This window comes from Chroicocephalus ridibundus, chromosome 4, assembly GCF_963924245.1.
Source record: "Chroicocephalus ridibundus chromosome 4, bChrRid1.1, whole genome shotgun sequence".
NCBI lineage: Eukaryota > Metazoa > Chordata > Aves > Charadriiformes > Laridae > Chroicocephalus > Chroicocephalus ridibundus.
Window position 1 is genome coordinate 85,231,822 of NC_086287.1, and position 20,054 is coordinate 85,251,875.

The following is a 20,054-nucleotide window of genomic DNA, read 5'->3' on the forward strand; positions in this document are numbered from 1 at the left end:
GAAAACTGTTCTAGACCATGGGGGGAAAGTACAAAAACCACCGACTTACCACTGAAAAGAAGAAATGGAAGAGGAATTTTGTATATTAAAAAAAGAGACTATAGATTGGAGAACACTGTAGGCAAGATAGAGAATACTGAGCAACTGTTTTCAAGAGAAACTTAAAAACTGCAGCTCAGATCTTGCTCGCCGGGCACAGTGCCATTGAAGTGTCCCAGTGTCTACATGCATTTGACACCATTCACCACTGCAGCTTTTAGCTTTTCACATTTGAAAACACACAGATGTCTACACATGTGGGCTACAAAGGCAGGGCGTAGGAAGACCTCTGAGACAAGGGAGAACATGCTGAAGACGTGGCAGGAAGTGGACTCCACAACATGGAGTGGATTTAGAAAAAGTGAAAAGAGGGAGTGACAGTACTCGGGAGGAAAGAAAAAATAGCTTGCATAAAACTTTAGCTATAAATGATAGCCAGTGTATGTGTGACAGTGCTCCTTCGTCCAGTCAGCCTTCTTTCTTTTTCAGGAAAATGCTAAGTTTTCCTTAGAGTAATACTGCTGCTTATACAAATATCACAGTAATATTCCATGATATTTCCTATGCCGTGATAACCCTATTCTGTAACCCTGGTGCCTCTTGATATTGGCTGCCTCTGAGAATGGATTTTCACTGATTCTGTCCTCAAATCACCATTTATAATTTCAAAAGTTGTGGTAGTAATCTAATTCTGATCTCAGTTTTACTAACTTGAATCAAGGATAATTACGTCACACTCATGAACTTACGGAAGTGAGAACAGAGTGGTGGGTGCTTACAGAGTGGATTTCTCCAATGCTGAGTTAAAAGTGAAGTAATCATGATTTCCACAAATTTCTCACAGCTTTGGCTGCATCTCAGAAGTGTCTGCTTAGCAGGGAATGACAGGAAAATGTAGCTCCATCCAGTACAACGAACATTTCAAGCTACCTTAAAGAATAATTCTGTCTTCCCTAATCTCCATACTTACAGTTTTATTCCTCTCTGACAGTCATGATGAGTGACCAGAGCAGCAGCCTCAGACAAATACGGGGTTCTTCCTCTGAACCTGTCACTTTCCCATCCCTATATATGGAATAATTATCTGTATGATTTGAGTTCCCTTTATTAAAATTGCTATATCCAAACTAAGCATTATGGTTAGAAAGCTCCAAGTAAGATTGGAATGCCAAGTAGAAGTTGAACAAATTAAGTTCGCAGGTTTGAGGAAATTGGGTTTTTGAATCTCTAAGGGAAGTTGTCTCTATAATCCAGACGCGGGGTCATTGGAGGCATTTGCACCAGGAGATCGTGTCACTTGAGGATAATGCTCCAGGTATACATTACTGCATCACCGTAGAGGGCAGAGCTTTAGGACATGTAAAAGGAAAGTATTTGGTTCCAAGGTGAATGGCTAAATGGCACTCAAAGTGTATTTGCTTAAGTAACTTTGCAATTATCTTTGCTGAGCATCTTTAATAATGGCAAAATATATTTGAACGAGGTGTCGTGCGCCTTCTTTATTTAATGCTTATGAGTGTGTCTGATGTGTCATTGCCTATTAACAAAAATATGGCAGAAATACAGTCAATTTGGGTACAGGCTGCTTACTCCAGAGCCCTTGAAGTGCGATAGGTAGGAGCAGATTAAATGTTAAAACATTCATCACTCCAGAGCTTGCTACACCTCAGGTTCTTGCACGAGTATCTTGTTTATCCAGGCAGCTCACCTCTCTTCCATTGCCGTTACTAATGCTGGCACTGTCCAAATGCCAGTTATACCAAGGTGATATCTGCTCTGTATGTGCGCATTAAAATAATTTATAACGAATCCTGAAACTGCACAAAAACACTTCACAAGGTAAATACAAACAGGAGGGTGTACTGCCAACACTAAATATTAATAATTTCAGGGTTTTTTCTTTTTTTAATTATTTAAAAAGTGACCGCCTACATTGGTTGATAGACAATAGAAATTTCAAATTATTTATTCTCAAGTTTTTCTTTGCAAACACAAAAATGACTGTATATTGAGATTCTCATGCATGCAGTGAAAGTGGCAATCCTTCTCCCACAGCTACACAGGGAGATTCATGGGATTTCTAAGGGAAAGGACTCAGCATTTATTTACTGTGAATCTCTTCCTGGCATAAGGAGGGGGGGGAAGGGGCCTCTAAGAAGGGATTGAGAAGAAAAGGACAAAAAGGACATGTGTAAAATTAACAGACAATTTTGCAAGAGAAAAAACTTTAATAAAATATGGGCTGAGAGGGCCAAGAGGGAAGAAAGAATTAATGTGGAGCATTCCTGGGAAGGTGGGGCAGAAAAAGAGGAAGGGGGTCCCTGGCTCCCTGGGAGTTTCCCAGCCTTCAAATGCCAGTTTTTATTATTACCTGTATTTGACTTCTAAAGCTATACACACTTGGATGCTTTACAGCAGAAATGGGGACAGTACTTTGGAACCAAGTCTGAAATAATAATTCTTATGATTTATGGTTTGTCCAGCTGAAAGTGTGCAATTGTAACAGGGAGTGGGAAGAGAACGAGGGCATCAGTCCCCGAGATGTCAAGGGAGGAGGATTTACTGCGACATGGCAAACACGCGGCTTGCGAAAAACGAACTCTGGGGGAGCCGCTGCCCATGGGAAAACAGAAGAGGAAGCTCTATATTGTATTACGGCGTCATCTGCATGGTATAAACCACTAAATTTTCAATGGGCCAAGGCCAATGGGATGAGGTTTAATAAGGCCAAGTGCCGGGTCCTGCATTTTGGTCACAACAACCCTGGGCAACGCTACAGGCTTGGGGAAGAGTGGCTCGAAAGCTGCCCGGCAGAAAAGGACCTGGGGGTGCTGGTGGACGGCCAGCTTAACAGGAGCCAGCAGTGTCAGTGTGCCCAGGTGGCCAAGAGGGCCAATGGCATCCTGGCTTGTATCAGGAATAGCGTGGCCAGCAGGAGCAGGGAAGTGATCGTGCCTCTGTACTCAGCACTGGTGAGGCCTCACCTCGAGTACTGTGTTCAGTTCTGGGCCCCGCTGTACAAGAGGGACATTGAAGTGCTGTAGCGTGTCCAGAGGAGAGCCACCAAGCTGGTGAGGTGTCTGGAGACCAGGTCATATGAGCAGAGGCTGAGGGAGCTGGGCATGTTTAGTTTGGAGAAGAGGAGGCTGAGGGGAGACCTCCCTGCCCTCTACAACTACCTGAAAGGAAACTGCAGAGAGGCAGGGGTTGGCCTCTTCTCCCAAGGGAATAACGACAGGACCAGAGGAAATGGTATGAAGCTGCGGCAAGGAAGATTTAAGATTAGAGATTAGGAAGAATTACTTTACTGAAAGAGTGGTCAGGCACTGGAACAGGCTGCCCAAGGAGGTGGTTGAGTCACCATCCCTGGAGGTGTTTAAGAAACGTGTAGACATGGCTCTTCAGGGCATGCTCTAGTGCCCAAGATTATTGGTTTGTGGTGGGGTGTTGTGTGTGGAGTTGTGGGTGTGGAGTTTAGTAGGTGGGTGTTGGTGTGGGGGTTTTTTTTGCCTTTTTTTTTTTTTTTGTGGTTGGACTCGACGATCTCAGAGGTCCCTTCCAACCACTAAGATTCTGTGATTCTGTGATTCTGTAAATAACACTCGCGCTGTTGTAAGCTGCGTCCCAGCGGGTGCACAGCAAGTTAAGCGTACCGCTGCGGAGAAGGGCAACGCAGCACCCGCTTATGGGCTACAAATGAGCCGGGGCGACCCGCGCGGCTTGTCGTGTTCACGCTCGGTGCCCGAGGCGCGGGTTGCGATTTTTAACGCAAAGTCTCCCCTTTCCCGCGCACTCTCCCGCGCGACGCGCGCCCACCCCGCGCCCCGCTTGCCCCCGCGCCCCGCCCTCACCGGCGCACGGGCGCCACCGTGATGACGCACTGCCGCGGGACACACCTCCCCCTGGCGCGGCCCCGCCTACGCGCATGCGCCGCGCCCGCCCGCGCATGCGCCGCGTCCGCCGGCCGGGGTAGCGCGGGTATGGCGCAGACGGGCCGGGCCAGCCTGAAGGAGCAGCGCTACGACCGGCAGCTCAGGTACCGCCCGGGCTACCCGCCTTGGGGGCTGCACCCGGCGTCCTCCGCGGCTCGCGCTGGGCCTCGGGGCGGCGGGCGCTGGGTCCGGCCGGGCCGCCCCGTCCCGCCCCGCCCCGGGCCAGGAGCGGGCGGACGTCTGTGCCGGCGTGGGGACAGGGCAGCGGGGAGCAGCGGGAAACGGGGGGGCGGCTCGTACCGGAGCCCCCTGGCACGGGGGGAGTCTCACTTGGCAGTCGCGGGCGCAGTTCTTCGCTCTGCGCTTCTGTAACTTCATTTTCTGCCCCTAAAGAGGGTAAAATCTGTGAAATCAGAGGGGTGTTTGTCACCGACTGCCGTCGAGTCCCGATTTCAGCCTCAATATTATTTCACTCATGTCCTAAATACATTACCAAACTCATCAAGAGTGATTCCCGTCTGCTTGTACCTTTCAGTGCCTTGTGATATAAATTATTAAACACATAAAAATTCATTATTTGTAATAAAACTTGTGAAAAAGAGAGTATTCAGTTCAGGACAAAGTTTGTTAGGAGCGTTTTGACCCATGCTGATTTTTAAAACGTTGAACATGTTACAACAGAAGAAGATGTGCGCATTCATGTGGTGTGGGGTGTAAAGATGGAGAAAATGAAATGTTAGTAAAATTGGGTTGCTCTTTATAAAGTTTGAAGTTTGTCACAGTAAGTTTTCTTAAGGAAAGATTATTTTAGTTAGTGCTGTTTATCCCCTCTCAGCAGTGAATGGGAAGTAGTATGCTAGTCTCCATTTGTGATTGTTTAAATTGTTGTAATTTCTTTATATTGGCTTTACTATCTGAAACGAAATAATTTCAGAATGTTTTTGTTTCCATCCCAATATAGGTTGTGGGGTGACCATGGACAAGAAGCTTTAGAATCTGCACACGTTTGTGTGATAAATGCAACAGCGACAGGAACCGAAATACTCAAAAACTTAGTGCTGCCAGGTAAGTAGATATCTCTTCTGTATTTTCTTTGCAGTGTATCTGATAATTTCATAATGCCCAGTTATTCATAGTCATTTTTTTCCCCCCAAGGTATCGGTTCATTTACAATTGTCGATGGGAATCTGGTCTCTGGAGAAGACGTTGGAAATAAGTAGGTTTGTTTCCTGTACAAGTTGAGAAGTAACAGGGCTCCATAAGTAGTTCATTCTCTGTACTTGTTAAGAAATCTTATAAAATTATTAATAATTTTAAAAGCCTCTATATGTTTCTCCCAACTTTTTTGTGGTTTTGGATGTTTGTAACATACAGCATGCACGATCATTTTGATACTAGCTGCTAAATTTTACAGAGTTTTTGTAGTTGTTGTTTCTTACAGGTCTGTTTGCATCACAAATCAAGTTTCTAAAGACTGTTGTTTACTCAATATAAAAATGTTTAAAAATAACTTGTTTGCCGTAACCTTGAGATATGACAGTGCAAGATTTGCTTGTGTTTCAGCATGGCTAAATGTATTGTCTGGAATTCTGATGATGCAAATAACTTTTCATTAGTTTATTATTGTGAACCTGTGACTGATAGCCATTAATTAGCTTTCATAGCTTTGAAAGGCTGCCTGCAGCAGGGGATAAGAAACTCTTTACAAGTCCTATAAAAATAATTTGTTTACTTATTCTAGATCACATTCTCTTATGGTTTAGGTAGATACCTATGAGTATCTGTCTACTTACAGGGGTTATATGAGGGGGAAGGATATTCCCTTACAGGAAGAAATGAGTACTAATGGGTCTTTAATTAGCTCAGTGAAAAAGAATCTGCAGTGTGATCCCAGCTTTGAGGGACATTTGGGGTATCTTATTTTTCAGATTTGTGGCTCAGGCATTGGAAAATCTCATTGAGAAACTGATCGCGAGGAAAAAGTAACAGTAGTGGGGAGAAGAAAAGCAGATTTAAGGGGGAACTTGGTTTGTTGTGTATGAGTCAGCAACATATTCCACACTACAAAATGTAGCTTTAATGTTGTTTCTCCTCAAAATAAAACTTCACATGTAACTTCTGTCTCCTTTTCAGTTTCTTTCTACAAAAAAGCCATATTGGTCAGGTAAGAACATAACAAATGTCACTTTAGCTATATTGAAATCATGAAAGCATTGTGTAAATACTCAAATGTAGTATTATGAGTAGTGCTAAAGCGATGTATGTATAGGTTAAAATCTATTCTTTGACAAAATTCCTCATGCTTACTTTTTAGTTGCTCATAAGTGAGAAGATAAGCTCAGTTCTGGCAAGATTGAAAAACTGAACAGGATATAGTTAAGAAAATCTTTGGAAGGATAAGATGGAAGAGAATTGTGGTTGAAGGAGTAAACCTAAGAGTAAAGAGGTGGATGGGGGGGGAAATCACAAAACCAAGAGAGTACAAAAGGCATAGGTCACATATTTTTTGTTTTTAAAATGGTGTTACTAAAAATGGTCTCAAACAAGTGCCTGCTGTTAAGGGATGTGTTTTTTCTTCAGATAAGTAAGGCTTGGAATAAGAAATCCTAGCTTATGATGTTGTTTGTTTTTGTTTTGTTTTTTTTTAACATGTGGTGTATATAGTACCAATACACTGTATAAATTACATTTCAAGAGGTTAAACACTGTTTTGATTGTTCTGAAACAGAATCGTGCCCAGAGTGCCACTGAGCTCTTGCAAGAATTGAATAATGATGTTTCTGGAAACTTTGTTGAAGAGGTTTGTCTTCCTAAATTAATTGTATATTTCTTGTTATACAGTGTGATAAAAGTATTGCATAATACCTATGTGTTGTCTTTGTAAGTAGCTTCATGATAAAAGAATATTTGAGCAAGAAGATCTTATTTCCAAAAAGTCTATTTATGTATTTTATGTATTTTAAAAATCATTTTATAATTCTATAACACAGTAATTTTATAGTTTTCACTTAATGCTTTACATTGAATATTAAACAGACTTGCTGTGTATTCAGAAATTTTCAGTGTTTCCTGATACATTTTTATTTCCTATTATTTAGAGCCCAGAAAAACTTCTAGACAATGACCCTTCCTTTTTTAATCGGTTTAACTTGGTGGTTGCAACACAACTACCAGAAAGGTAAAGAATCATCTAAAGTTTTGTTTGTTTTCATTGTTTTCATAAAAGCAGGTTTCAGTTGCAGGTATATTCTTGCAGAAAAACTTATGCAAAACAGAACTCTGTCATTGTGAAGGAAACTTACAGTAAATGATGGCATTTTTCTGTGGTCCTTTTTATATGTTAATACCTACTTTAAAATATCTTTGCGATCTGTGCCCAACTCCTCAGTGCTGTCTCTGGGCATTTTTGTCTGTGTCAAGTACTCGTTTGTAGTGAAAGGGGTTTCTGGTCCAAAATTGCTATAGCAAGTATTCTTCTCATGTAACAGACAAGCAGAGCTGTGATACATTTAGATTTTTGCAAATGTATTTTATTGTTGGTATAGCTATTCCCATTTTACCCATGTATGTAATTATATTGCCCGTGTAAACTTTGTCAAGACCAGAAGTTCTTGATTATCTTTTTTAACCTCTTTTGCTGAGAGGCCTGTCCCATCCTGCCTTCCAGTAAGCAGTGCAGGTGACAAATGACATCCCTTGGAGCACTGAGGAACCTGGGGGAGAAGAGGATGCTTCTGTTTCAGTAGACAAGCTGCCTCCCCGGAGGCAAGAGGTTGCTGGACAGATGAATAGTTAAATCTTTCTTTCATGAGGAAGTGGCTGTTCATACTTTATATGTTTATCCGTATCCCTACTGTAGAGAGGAGCCAGAGATCCTGTCTCTTACAGAAACAGGAGACAGCTTGCCTCTTTGAGGAGGTGATTCCCTTCCAGGCGTTTGTGAATAAAGAGTATTTCTTATGTGCTGTTCAAAAACCTCTGATGGGAATTGCCCCCATGGGAAGTTACCTTTGTGCAGCACAGAGACCTAATTTTTTTTCTTTCTTTCACAACTCATTTAAGTTTTTTGTTTAATTGATATTTGGAGCATTTGGGAGGATGAAGTTAAATATAAGTAAGCTAATGGATAAATGTATTTCTTACCTAGTGTAAATTCATGTGTTAAATTAATCACCTTACATGCTCTTCGAATCATGATGTTACTGGAGTTCTCTCATGGAAAACTTCACAAGAGACTTGTACAAGAGTTAACTTCATAGTTAACTGTTGTCCTCTTGTACATCTGAAAAAAAAAAAAAAATGTTTTTTCCCTTACAGTACGTTGCTGCGCTTGGCTGAACTTCTCTGGGATTCTAACATTCCTCTGCTGGTCTGCAGGACTTATGGACTGGTTGGTTACATGAGAGTCATTATTAAAGAACATACAGGTTAGAGGGTTTTTCTGACATAACGACTTCTCTAAAAGGTTTAAAGCTTAAGTGTGTGATGTCACTTTTCTTATTTTTGGTTTCTTTCATCTTTGTCTTGTGATGTATTTAGTATTTGTTAAGTCTTACGTAGTTCACAGTTCATCACCAGGAGCATTCTTTGAGGAATACATAGAAATTGTGGGCTGCAACAAATAGTAAAATTGGAGGTTGTCCTGACGTTAACTTACACAGAACACTTATTTTGGCAATCAAGCAGTTAAACGAGCAGATGATGCGCTGTGTTTGATGTATGGCCCAGTTTTGAAGGTCGGACATGAAGCCATGAAATACATTGTGTAATTTTTTTCACAGTTGTTGAATCGCATCCTGACAATATGTTAGAAGATCTGAGACTGGACAAACCATTTCCAGAGCTGAGGGAACATGTTCAGTCTTATGACTTGGATCATATGGACAGGAAGGTTGGTATGTGGTTTGCACTACGTCCTCTAAGACAGATGCAGAACAGGGATTCTGTGAAAATGGCTCTTGGCTGATTACTCTTTTTGGTGCCAAGTCTCATCTGAGCAGAGGCAACTGTAGAATTGGTCATGAGGTACTATTTTTGACTCTGCCCAAATATTACAGTCTGTATTTAAGTCTGAAGCAAGTGGGGGTCTTGGGAAGTTAGGAATGTTCTTGGACAACTTGATCTTTTGTTTGATTCATTCCCCTTCACCCCTCTCTTTTATTTTATTTTTATGATTACGAACTGCTGCAGAGCTTTGCAGTGTGGGTATTGGTGCATAACATAAGTTCCACTCCAGAAAAGTGTTGGAGAACTTGGCTCAGCCACCTCTCTTTTAAGTGAAGGAATAATAATTTGGTTTATGGTAGTTGGCGAGTCTTATTTCTGAATCAAAGTCTGGAACATATCCTGTGTTTTTACAATAGTGCAAGGGATGTTAGGAGTTTACATTTAAAATAGGTTTTTAATTTGTCTTCCGTTTTTATCTTTTCTGACCTTGACAGACATTTCTCTGCTGTTCAATTGCAGGACCATAGCCACACTCCATGGATTGTGATCGTAGCCAAGTATCTAACAAAATGGTTCAACGAGGTATATTGCAAAACTGGATAAGTCAGAAGTCTATTATTACTACTTTAGATATGTCTTTTCTAAACTAGATTATTATTTTGGCAGTGTAACAAATAAAGAAAACAAGGTGGAATCATAAAAAAAACCCAACCCTATTGAAATACCAAGTGAATGTATGTGAACAGTGACAAACTCTAGAGTTCAGCAGCCTGAACTGTGGTTAGTATTAGATATTTTAAAGACAGAATGGTTTTGTGTTTTTTCAATTTAGAAAAGCGATCAGTTGCCTAAGAGTTACAAAGAAAAAGAAGCCTTCAGACAACTGATTCGGCAAGGTAATGTATATCCCAGGAGTCGCTTACTCATACTGGCAGAAATACATAAGGCAATATATGAAAAATAATCAGAAGTTCCCTCAGGTTAACTTATGAACATCTGCTGGTGCATACAGTATGATTCTTCTGCTGAATGTTTGTTTTATGCAGGTGGATCTTAAGGTCCCGGATTTGTTTATAAAAGCAGTGTGTCAGTGTTTCTTACTGTTTGCTCTTTAAGATCAAGAGTATGTTTAGATTTGGGTGGGAGGAGAGGCCTTAAGAGAAAATCCTGTTGAAAATGTTGGTATTTAACATGGAAAGTGTGTCAAAAAGGAAAGCAATTGGCTTTTGACACCGAAACTGTTATTAACTGCATGTCTTTGATTGGTCATTTGACCCACCAAACTATTGGTAACCGTTGCAGCTCTGAATAACTAGTTGAGAGGTTGTGTAGCTACTGAATACACGGTATGAATAGACTTAATTTTTGCAGATGTTTAGATCTAATACCTTCTGCAGGTGCTAAAATTAATGAGACATTTTTAAGACCTGGAAATACCAAAAATTTAGTTAATGTTTTTGTTGCTTAAGATAACATATTTCCTTATTTAAAGCTGGCCTGTGTGCAAATTGCTGGGTGGTTCTGTCATCCTCATCTCCAGGTTGGGCAAGGGAACTGGTCTGATCCGTAGCAGTTAAACTTTGGTTAAATTAGGTTTTTAGGTGGAGTGCATTTCTTGGTCTGGCTTGCTCTGTGGGTTCATAAGTGCCAAATTCGACAAAAAAACCCCAACGCAATGTGACTAAGTATGAGAAGGAAAGTTGAATTGTCTTTTTACCACCATCTACATTAATTTAGTGATTATGAAACTTTAGTGTTTTTCTCATACAAATAAACTGTAATTTTTCTGATAAGTAACTTACTAGTTAACATCACAGGAAAATTAATATATGCAGAATGTATGTGTAGTTAGTTTTATCAGTACACGTTACTGGTAATTCATTTTTTTGCTGATTAGTTGGCAAGACCTAAATGGTGATAAGTAATTCAAGGAATTGTGTATTTTTAATTTTTTTTTCCATTAAGGTATCTTAAAGAATGAAAATGGAACCCCAGAAGATGAGGAAAACTTTGAAGAAGCTATAAAAAATGTGAACACAGCATTAAATACCACAGAGGTAAAATAAACTTCTATGACAAAATCGAAGCCATTTCAACTACCTAATCTTTTCAGAATGTATTATGCACTTTTAGGACAGGAATTCCATTTGCAACAGTTATATTTAGGTAAAACAGGACTGGTACAATTTTTTAAATTGAAGTGTAGTAAAACAGACCTAGGCTAGGTGGCACTGTAGCTCATGGAAAGTCTTGTATTTCGTTGCTCATGCATGGAAGCTGCACTTCTTCCTGAAGACTCGAATTCAAGTGTAGAATGAGTCAGTAACCAGAGTTCTGTTATTAGTGTATTCCTCTCTTAGATTTTATCAGATTTTCTTTTACAGAACAAGATGGTCTTTAAGGTGCCTTCCAACCCAAACCATTCTATGGTTGTTGAAATTGTGCTATATTGAAGCTGCTTGCTGTAGTATTTATTCTCTATAGAAATGAAGTGCTGCAAGGGACCTCTGACTCAGCAAATTCAGCACTTTCCTCAAAGAAACAAGTTACAAAATACCTTTCATAAACTGATAAAGCTTAAAAACATTAAAAATCAGGTTTTCATTGCTTTTAAATAATTCTGAAGTAGTAACTCATGGTGTAGAATTGACCTTCGATTGCCTTAATCTCTCATCTGTGGTAAATTGCAAAAGCTACATGAGGTAAAAGCACACTCTGTGATTCTTTCTAGATTACATTCCATTTTCATTTGAGCTGTGCTGATCCTTGCTTGGACAGTCACGCTAAGTCTCCCAAGAAAGCGGCAGGTAAAAGTTAGTGCTGACGTCCGAGCCACTACAAGCTGTGTCCGAGCCACTACAAGCTGTGTCCCAGGCTGTTCATGATTTATTTTGGTTTCTGTGCCAGACTGAACCGCAGCAGTTCAGGTGTCAAAACACTCACTTTTGCAGCCCCTCTTCACTTCCCCGGCCTTTTTGCTGCTCTGCCTCTAGCAGGTAGGATGTGCAGCTGGGACTGGGAGTACCTTTTCCTGATGCTGCCACCAGTTGTTTTTGGTTTGTTTTTTTTTTTTTTTTTTTTTTTTTTAAATCTTCCATGTAGAAGATGGAAATAAGGTGAGATTTTGTTGGTAACATTCATCTTGATCAGAAGCGTGTGCCTTGTTCTCAGGCAGTGCTACTGTTTGAAATACGTCTGAGAAGCTGACTATATAAGATTCAGAAGAGATTTTTGGTATGAAACTCTGAAGTCACTTAGAGTTGGATCACCTATGTAATGAGTGTTGAGAGAGTTCGTAAAATTGAAAGTCATGTAAATACAAACCCAATTTATTTTTTTTTATAGATTCCAAGATGCATTGTAGAGATTTTTAATGATGATTGCTGCATAAATCTCACAGAGCAGGTAATGAGTGATTAAGGTTAAGACTTAATGTAGAAAAAGCATCATAAATAACATCTGTCTACATGACTGTCTCTTGTGTGTTTGCAGTCGCCCTCCTTCTGGATTTTGGCTCGAGCTGTGAAGGAATTTGTGGCAAATGAGGGGCAAGGAAGCTTGCCTGTCCGGGGCACTATTCCTGATATGATAGCGGACTCCAATAAATTTATCAAGTTGCAAAATGTGTAAGGATACAATTTTTTCTTTAATAATTACTAATGGTAGTAAATGGTGATGACTTCAGACCTCACAAAGTGCATGAATTCCTGTAAAAAAAAAAAAACAAACAAAAAACAACAAAAAAAACAAACAAACAAAAAAACAACACAAAAAAACCCACCAAAAAACCCCCACCAAAAAAACCAAAACAAAACCAAAACAACAAACCAAAAAAAGTGCATGTGTGGGAACGCGGTGAGGAGGGGTGCAGGAACTTGTATCATTATTTTGCTGAATGAAACCATAATTGCTTGAATTTGCACGGACACCTTAATTTGTAAATCTGAATTCTATATGCATCAGTCCTGAATTTCCAGATCATTATGTACTACAGTTCTCAATTCCAATAAGCATTACAGGGTTTTAATTTGCAGATAAAACAATTACAGTTCCTTAAAATGAGCTCTTAAATTGAATTTTATTAAATACTGTGTTGTTGAGATGTTTGCATTGTCATAGGTCTTAACAGAACTAATAAACTATGGCTACAAATACTAAAATACAGAAATTAATGAAAGATTAGAAGCCCAGTAAAGGACATGCTTAATATTCTTCCTCTGACTGTTGGTAGTAATACTTATTTTAATTGTAACCAGTTTCTAAGCCACACGTTTTAGGGGACAGCTCAGCCATGCCAAACAGTCACACAGTCACACAGGGAGGTAATAAGTGCATTCATGGCCTTGAGGTAGCTCACTTCCATTTGTGGCCTGTATTTTGTCTTTAGCATATAAAACAAAAAGAAATGGTTTTCACTGTGAAGTTGATGGCTTTATGCTGCAATTATTAAGACTTCTTTATTGTTAACAGATACCGTGAAAAAGCAAAGAGGGATATTGCTGCTGTGGGTAACCATGCTGCTAAATTGTTACAGTCCCTAGGCAAGGTAATTACAAACCTATTGCCATTCTGACAGGGTAGAAATATTTTTACACTGATGTTCTGTACAGAAATGAGTCACAGGAGACAGATATGAAAAGAAGAGGCTTAATTACCTCATTCTCTTCAAAAGGCTAAAGTAAGTTCTAATGAAATTTAATATTTGTTGTCTGTTTTATCACTTTTGGTTTGGTTATATAAAAGCAAAAGGCATACAGGAATACATTATTTACAATTTAAGGTATCTTTTTTTTTTTTTTTTACAAAAGCAACTAGTTATTTTTCAATGATTATATGAATAGCTCTGAAAATACAAATTTTCTGGTCATCATATGTACTGGAACGAGTATGTTCTCTTTTAGGCACCCGAATCTATTTCAGAGAGAGAATTAAAATTGTTTTGTGAGTATGCTCGGATTCTGTTGCTGTGTTTATGCAAATGATCAAATAATCAAAATATTTTGAACACTAATGTAGTTATTAATCAGTAACTCAATATTTGGATTTTTCAAGTAAGTGCTTAGCAGTTGCATCCCTCATCTTCAGTGGAAGTAATAGAGGTTCAGCATCTCTTGATAGCAAGTCTATGAAGGTTGGGTTTTAAAAGATGTGAGATTTTTTCAGGTCCAAACAACAGGTGGCAGATGTAATCTTTCTGTGATTAGTGCTTAACCACTTTTGCCCATTCTGTGATGCTGACTTCAGAGTGCAGGCTCTATAAACTTCTGATAGTCTCAATAGGTAAAACAGCAATGCAGCGAGTAGTACTGTTGGTGGCATTTTAGGTTGTGTCTGCTCTGGCTGCATGTAAAGTCCACACGGCAGCCTGGCTAAGGCTCCCTGCGACTGGAGAATCTTCCTGTAAGCACGTAGCCAAGAGCACGCTGCCCCTGCCTTGATGCATCATCTGCTGGGAGTTCCGAGAACCTGGCAGTTCCTCATTTTTGAGTGTTAGGTAGTAGCTGCACATTGGGTTGTTTCAGAGCAATGATACTGAGGAATAACCTTTTCCTCTTGTAGCTGTACTGTTAGAATATTTGTTAAGAATACGTGGGACAGTGGTAGTTGTAGCAGTAAATTGAAAGAACCCGTGTTCCTTTGCAGCACGGAAAAGGAAAACCTGAAGTTGAGGGCTGCAACTGATGAATTGCTGTAGAAGAGCTACACATGTTGTGAGCTGTCACATTAACATGGCAGATACCTTTAGATTCTAGAAGTAAATAAGCACAAATATTTCACCAAAATACTTGTGATCACAGACCTAAATGTAGTTTAGTAGATATTATTACTGCAAGCTAGCGGAATAAACAGAAAAGTGTTAAATGAAATTATGAAAAGTTTTAGTTTTTCATGTTTAACACATCGGAGATACAGACTTTTCTATTTTATTTAGCATATATAGTATGTAGTACATTTAGTAAATAATATATATACACTAAATAAAATACTAAAGTCTATATATAGTATATTATTTAGTAAAGATTTAGTAATTGGTGATGCATTCAAGTAGGTAATGCACTTGTTTCTGCACCCTCTGCTTAGGCAGCAACTCAGCTTTTCTCCGAGTAGTACGATGTAGATCTCTGTCTGAAGAATATGGTTTAAACACTTTTAACAAGGATGAAATTAGTAAGTACTCCTTTTTGGCACTTTAAAGCTCTTCGAATCAGTTGGTAATATGCAATGTGATTTAAGTAGTAGTTAGTATTTAGAAAGACTACTGAGCTGTATGTTAAGGGATTTAAGACCTTTTTTATAATTACAGTCATTACAGTTAAATAGATGAAGTATGTGTTTCAAATCCCAAAATTATAACTAAGGAATATCCCATTTAATGTTATAGCAGCTGTCAAAATATGAATATCTTCTCTGAACAGTTTATATCAAATATATATAATACAGTTTTGTCATCCACTCTGGTGTCAAAACCATGTATCTGACAGTTGACTCATTGAGATTCTCAGTTGCAGGTTGTTTTCATTAAGATTTCTTTTTACTGCAGATTTTACAGTTTACACACATGGGAAATACTTGATTTCAAGGAATTCAAAACCTTGCTTTTTGCATTTCATCTGTACCAGCTAACCAGTTTTCTTGCTGTTTTCAGTTTCCCATATGGATAACCCCGACAGTGAATTGGTGCTGTACTTGATGCTGCGGGCTGTGGATAGATTTTATAAGCAGCATGGTAGATATCCAGGTATGTTAATACCAGAGTTACTTAACATTGTCAAAAGAAATATAAAGATCCAATAGTTACTACAATACTAGTTATAAGTACAACTATAGCATTAGTTGCAGGTTTGATGCCATATTAATACAAGTATAGGAATGTGAAAATTAAAGTGACAACTTCTTCTCTTTGGGAACTTAAGGAATTTATCTGAATCGATACCACTGAAATGGGTTGCATGGATTATGAATCAGTTCAGCTGTGCAATAATTTGTTATTATCATGAGTAGTGTCAACAGAATATTCAATTATTAGTAGTCTAGTGTTAATACTTTTAACATAATAATTCGTTTAGAAAGTTTTCAAACAAATAAAATACTTACACTGACATTTAAATCCATTAACTTTGAATATGGTGTTACAGGTCTGTGATGAAACAGTTCACTTATTTTCCAGGTGTCTACAACTATCAGGTAGAAGATGATATTGGAAAACTAAAATCATGCCTTACTGGTTTCTTACAAGAACATGGGTTGTCTGTAGTGGTGAAAGATGACTATGTTCATGAGTTGTAAGTATTTTATATCTTCAGTGTCACTTTGTTGGTAAAGCTGACCTGAAATACTAACTGTTACTTTGCCGTGCAGTTGTCGCTACGGAGCTGCTGAGCCACATGCTATTGCTGCCTTCATGGGAGGTAAGAATGTCACTGTATGTTTAAGATTCATACAGACAAAGCAACCTGTTTAGTGCATACTTGAGTCACAGTCTCCACTATTTTAATTACTTTGTGTTGTTCAGAGCAAAGACTGTAAGCACACACCGTAGTCAAAGATAGTATTAGAACAGAAACCTCCATCTTCATTCTCCAGATGTGACCTCCTATGGTATATTGAAAACACATACACAGCAAGAGTTTAAAGTCAGTAAAAGAAACCAAATAAAGTTAAAAAATAATCTCAGTAGAACAATTCCAGTACCTTAAAAATGTGTTTAAAAATAAAATGCTTGAAAGAGGCTTTGAGTTTAAAAAAAAAAAAAGGAAACTAATAATTGTAGTAATATTAAAATTAACACAGTACACATCTTCCTTTAAATTAATACAATACACTTACCTAAGTATCTATTAAATACAAGTAGCCTTGATTGCTTACCTTAATTCAACCTGTCGGTATTGTCAAAACTAAGTATGTTTAATGGGTGCTCAAAATTGATACATCAGTGAATTTACCATCTTTATTTGACTTCATGCCGTGCTGAAGATAATCATGTATTAAATACTCTGTGGATGTAGAAATTTTTTTCTAATTAAGTGAAACTTGGCATGTGGAGTGCTAAAGATTACTTCTGAAGAAAGTACAGAATATTTCATACTACAGGAGAACATGAAGGGATCACAGTGAAGTGACCCTTCAATTCTACAGTTTAACTCTGCATGATTTTTTTTAATTGAACTTCTCAATTTCACTTAGAGAGGTCACAACATGTATGGATCTGTCTGCTTCCACATTTTTTACTCTGTGCGTGTGGAGAGAGGACGTATAAACAGCAAAGTGTATGTAAAACTAACTTTTGCAGTAACAGCATTCTGAGCCTCTTCTATACTGGGCAGTACTGAAAAGCATCCTAGGAGTTGTGTCAGGTGCTTCCAAAATAATTCTGGTGTAGTGAGTTCAAAATAAGTAACATCGTTTTTCTTGGTTTTTTTAAATATGACCTGCCATGCCAACTACGTTCTGCTTAATTTTATCTTTTTTTTGTTTGTTTGTTTTACAGGAGCTGCTGCACAGGAGGTTATCAAAGTCATTACAGGGCAGTTTGTTATTTTTAACAACACCTACATTTACAGTGGAATGTCACAGACTTCAGCGACTTTCCAGCTGTAGGAGAACGATCTCGCATTTGTTGCCAGCAGGCGCAGTGTGCTGTAAATACTGTGGTGTTCTGCCACTGACTGGACTGTTCTGTGAATTAAAGTTCCTTTATTTGTAATGATTTTATCTTCTTTTTTTTCTTTTTCCACCCTGAGGACAAATAAAATCATACCAAATCCTGAAAATTCTTTTTTAAATGTAGATTTTTCTGATTTGCCTTTCAAAGAAAAAAACAGCAGCTGTTCTTTGGCATGGTAAGTTGCTTTTACAAATTGGCTTACCTGGTTTGCAGCAGAGCTGGATTTATTTTTTTCATAAAAGCTGCTCTTCAGATTGAGGCAGGGAGGACTCGTGAAACGTTGATGGTCTGAGGATCGAACTGTCAGAAGCACTAGGGAAAGCTGTAATACCTTTTACTGAGTTCAAGGACATTAGGGAGAGGGGTTGTGTGCTGGAAAACTTGGTTCTTTCGTCTCTATTTGTCTAGTCAAAGGTTCTTTTTCCTGCAGCAGTTTCCAAAGGCAGTGTATGGAAGCTAGCGGCACTGTACACCCGGCGGTTGCCCCGGGCCGGGCCAGGCGGAGGCCGGCAGCGCCGCCGGTGCCTGAGGTAGCGGCCCGGGGCGGCGGCCGCGTCCTGAGGGGCCGGGGCGGGGCGAAGGGCGGGAAGGGCGCGCGGCTGAGGGCTCTCCTCAGGCCGGCGAGGGTGAGCAGAACCGCTGCCGCCGCCGGCTCAACAGGTACCTAATCCCTGCCCTGTTTCCCGTCCTCCTGGTATTCTCCACCTCTCCCGAAAGCTGGACGAAGAATGCTTTTGCTGGGCCCTTTTTTTTTTTTTGTAAATCTTATACGTTCTTTCATTTTTATACTTGGGATGATCTGGAGTACTTGTTAAGACTTCAAAGTGGTGCTTGATAATGAGCTGCAAATCCTACGTGGCTCACCTGAGAGGGAGGAGGGATGGGGTGAATGCTGAAATAGCACTGGAAGGCTTCAAAGGTCTGTTACACGGAACAGAGTTCCTCAAAAGTTAGCGGATGCACCCTGAGCTGCTGGGTGAATATTGATTTCAGTAGGACACCAACAATCCAGACTTCTTCCACTGTGCAGGACTTGACTGCTGGGTTTTAAAAAAGAAAAAAACCTGGCTGTTTCTAGCCCAGTGTGGCTGCGCAGGGCAAGGCCATCAGCCCCAGCCCTGACTGACTGGGATGTTCCCATCAGCCTCCACAACCTGTGCTAACCCCCTGTGTCTGCCTGTCTTCGAGCCCTAGGCTCTAACGCTGGTGAACAAACAGATGAATACATCGCTCCTTTTTTTAAGAGTGTTTTTTGAGGTTTGAAGGGATGTTACTGGGTTATTTTCCGTAACTGATGGGGAAGAGGTAATCTGTTTTCTTTTATAAGCAATGGTTGTCAGAAGTCTGTTGCAGCAAATCCTGTTACTTATGTTTTCATCTGTGATGCAACAACAAGAGTTGAGCTATTAGCATTTTAATGTCAACTGGCTTATAAATATTAATTTGTGTACCTTCTGTATGTTGCAAAAGAAAATGATCCAGTTAAGGCCAAGACATATCTTTCTGTAGCGTTTAAAAAAATTGCGTTGCTTCCGTTAAAGGCTCTTTAATTGTATAAATGTGTATTTAATTAAACTTTACTGAAATGAAATTAGCTCCAAAGTAAGCTCATTTTTACAGCCTTTCTTTTGTTAAGGAATACGTAGGTAGCTTTTGTTTTCTCTTAGGCTTAGGAAGAGGAACTCTTTTTAAACTTTCCCTCTCAAAACACATGCTTCACCAATGCTACTGTAAGGATGTATATGGAGCATTTGGACTAATGGAAGCAGCAAAGAAATGGGGACAATCGGTAACTCTAAATGGAAAGCAGGGCTGTCTGTCTTCATTAAGATGACAGTGATATTTCTCAGAGCCTTTGCTCTACTTTGAGAAGGATAACTAATCCATTATTAAGCTGGATTTATCACTGATTTAAAGTTTCTACCTGGAGCTAATAATTTTTGAGAGATTGAAATAGGTTACTGTGGTGCTTGCATCAACCTTTCTTTGTGTTTGGGACTTGGGGCATGGGTATGGGACCATCTTTCTGCTTCCAAACCTTGAATTTCACTCTGACAGCTCCTCAACTAGCTCTCAGATGCCGGCGCATTAGGTTTATGTAGCATCAATGCTAGTAGTCTTCCTGGTTTCCGTGGTTCATGTAATGTGATAATTTCTTTGGTGAACTAAAATAAATTCTTAGTTTAAGGTATAATGCTTCAGTTCATGCTCACTGTCTTTGGTTTTGATCAATACCAGTAAAGCAATGTAGTTATGGTGTAGTTGCTTACTGAGTAGCAGTAGGAGGCTGAATGTTTTACAGTGGATGTCAGACACACTTGATCCTCTACGTAACATTACCTGGTGGTCTTTCTGCCAGTTATTGGTTGATGACAAAGTTGGCAAGCTATTGTAAGGAAAATTGGATCAGATTTATTGTGATAAATTACACAGAGCTAGGTATATTTTTAATGACAGGGATGTTTTTCGTG

At 39.4% G+C, this 20,054-nt stretch overlaps 1 protein-coding gene across 2 annotated transcripts; it reads left to right on the top strand.

Annotated features, from left to right (window-relative positions):
• Positions 1-3,951: 3,951 nt before the first annotated feature.
• On the top strand, positions 3,952-19,738 carry NAE1 (NEDD8 activating enzyme E1 subunit 1). Of its 2 annotated transcripts, XM_063334625.1 has the most exons (20): positions 3,952-4,075; positions 4,933-5,036; positions 5,127-5,187; positions 6,105-6,135; positions 6,700-6,771; positions 7,070-7,149; positions 8,289-8,398; positions 8,753-8,862; positions 9,438-9,500; positions 9,751-9,814; positions 10,884-10,975; positions 12,264-12,323; positions 12,411-12,544; positions 13,389-13,464; positions 13,820-13,859; positions 15,000-15,086; positions 15,565-15,657; positions 16,087-16,201; positions 16,278-16,327; positions 17,407-19,734. In XM_063334625.1, exons 1-20 carry the CDS (start codon positions 4,020-4,022, stop codon positions 17,514-17,516), a joined length of 1,608 nt encoding a protein of 535 aa, XP_063190695.1. In that variant the 5' UTR covers positions 3,952-4,019; the 3' UTR covers positions 17,517-19,734. The 2 variants fall into 2 exon arrangements, with proteins under 2 accessions (XP_063190695.1, XP_063190696.1); XM_063334626.1 differs by lacking the exon at positions 12,264-12,323 and having other exon boundaries at positions 4,001-4,075; positions 17,407-19,738.
• Positions 19,739-20,054: the final 316 nt, after the last annotated feature.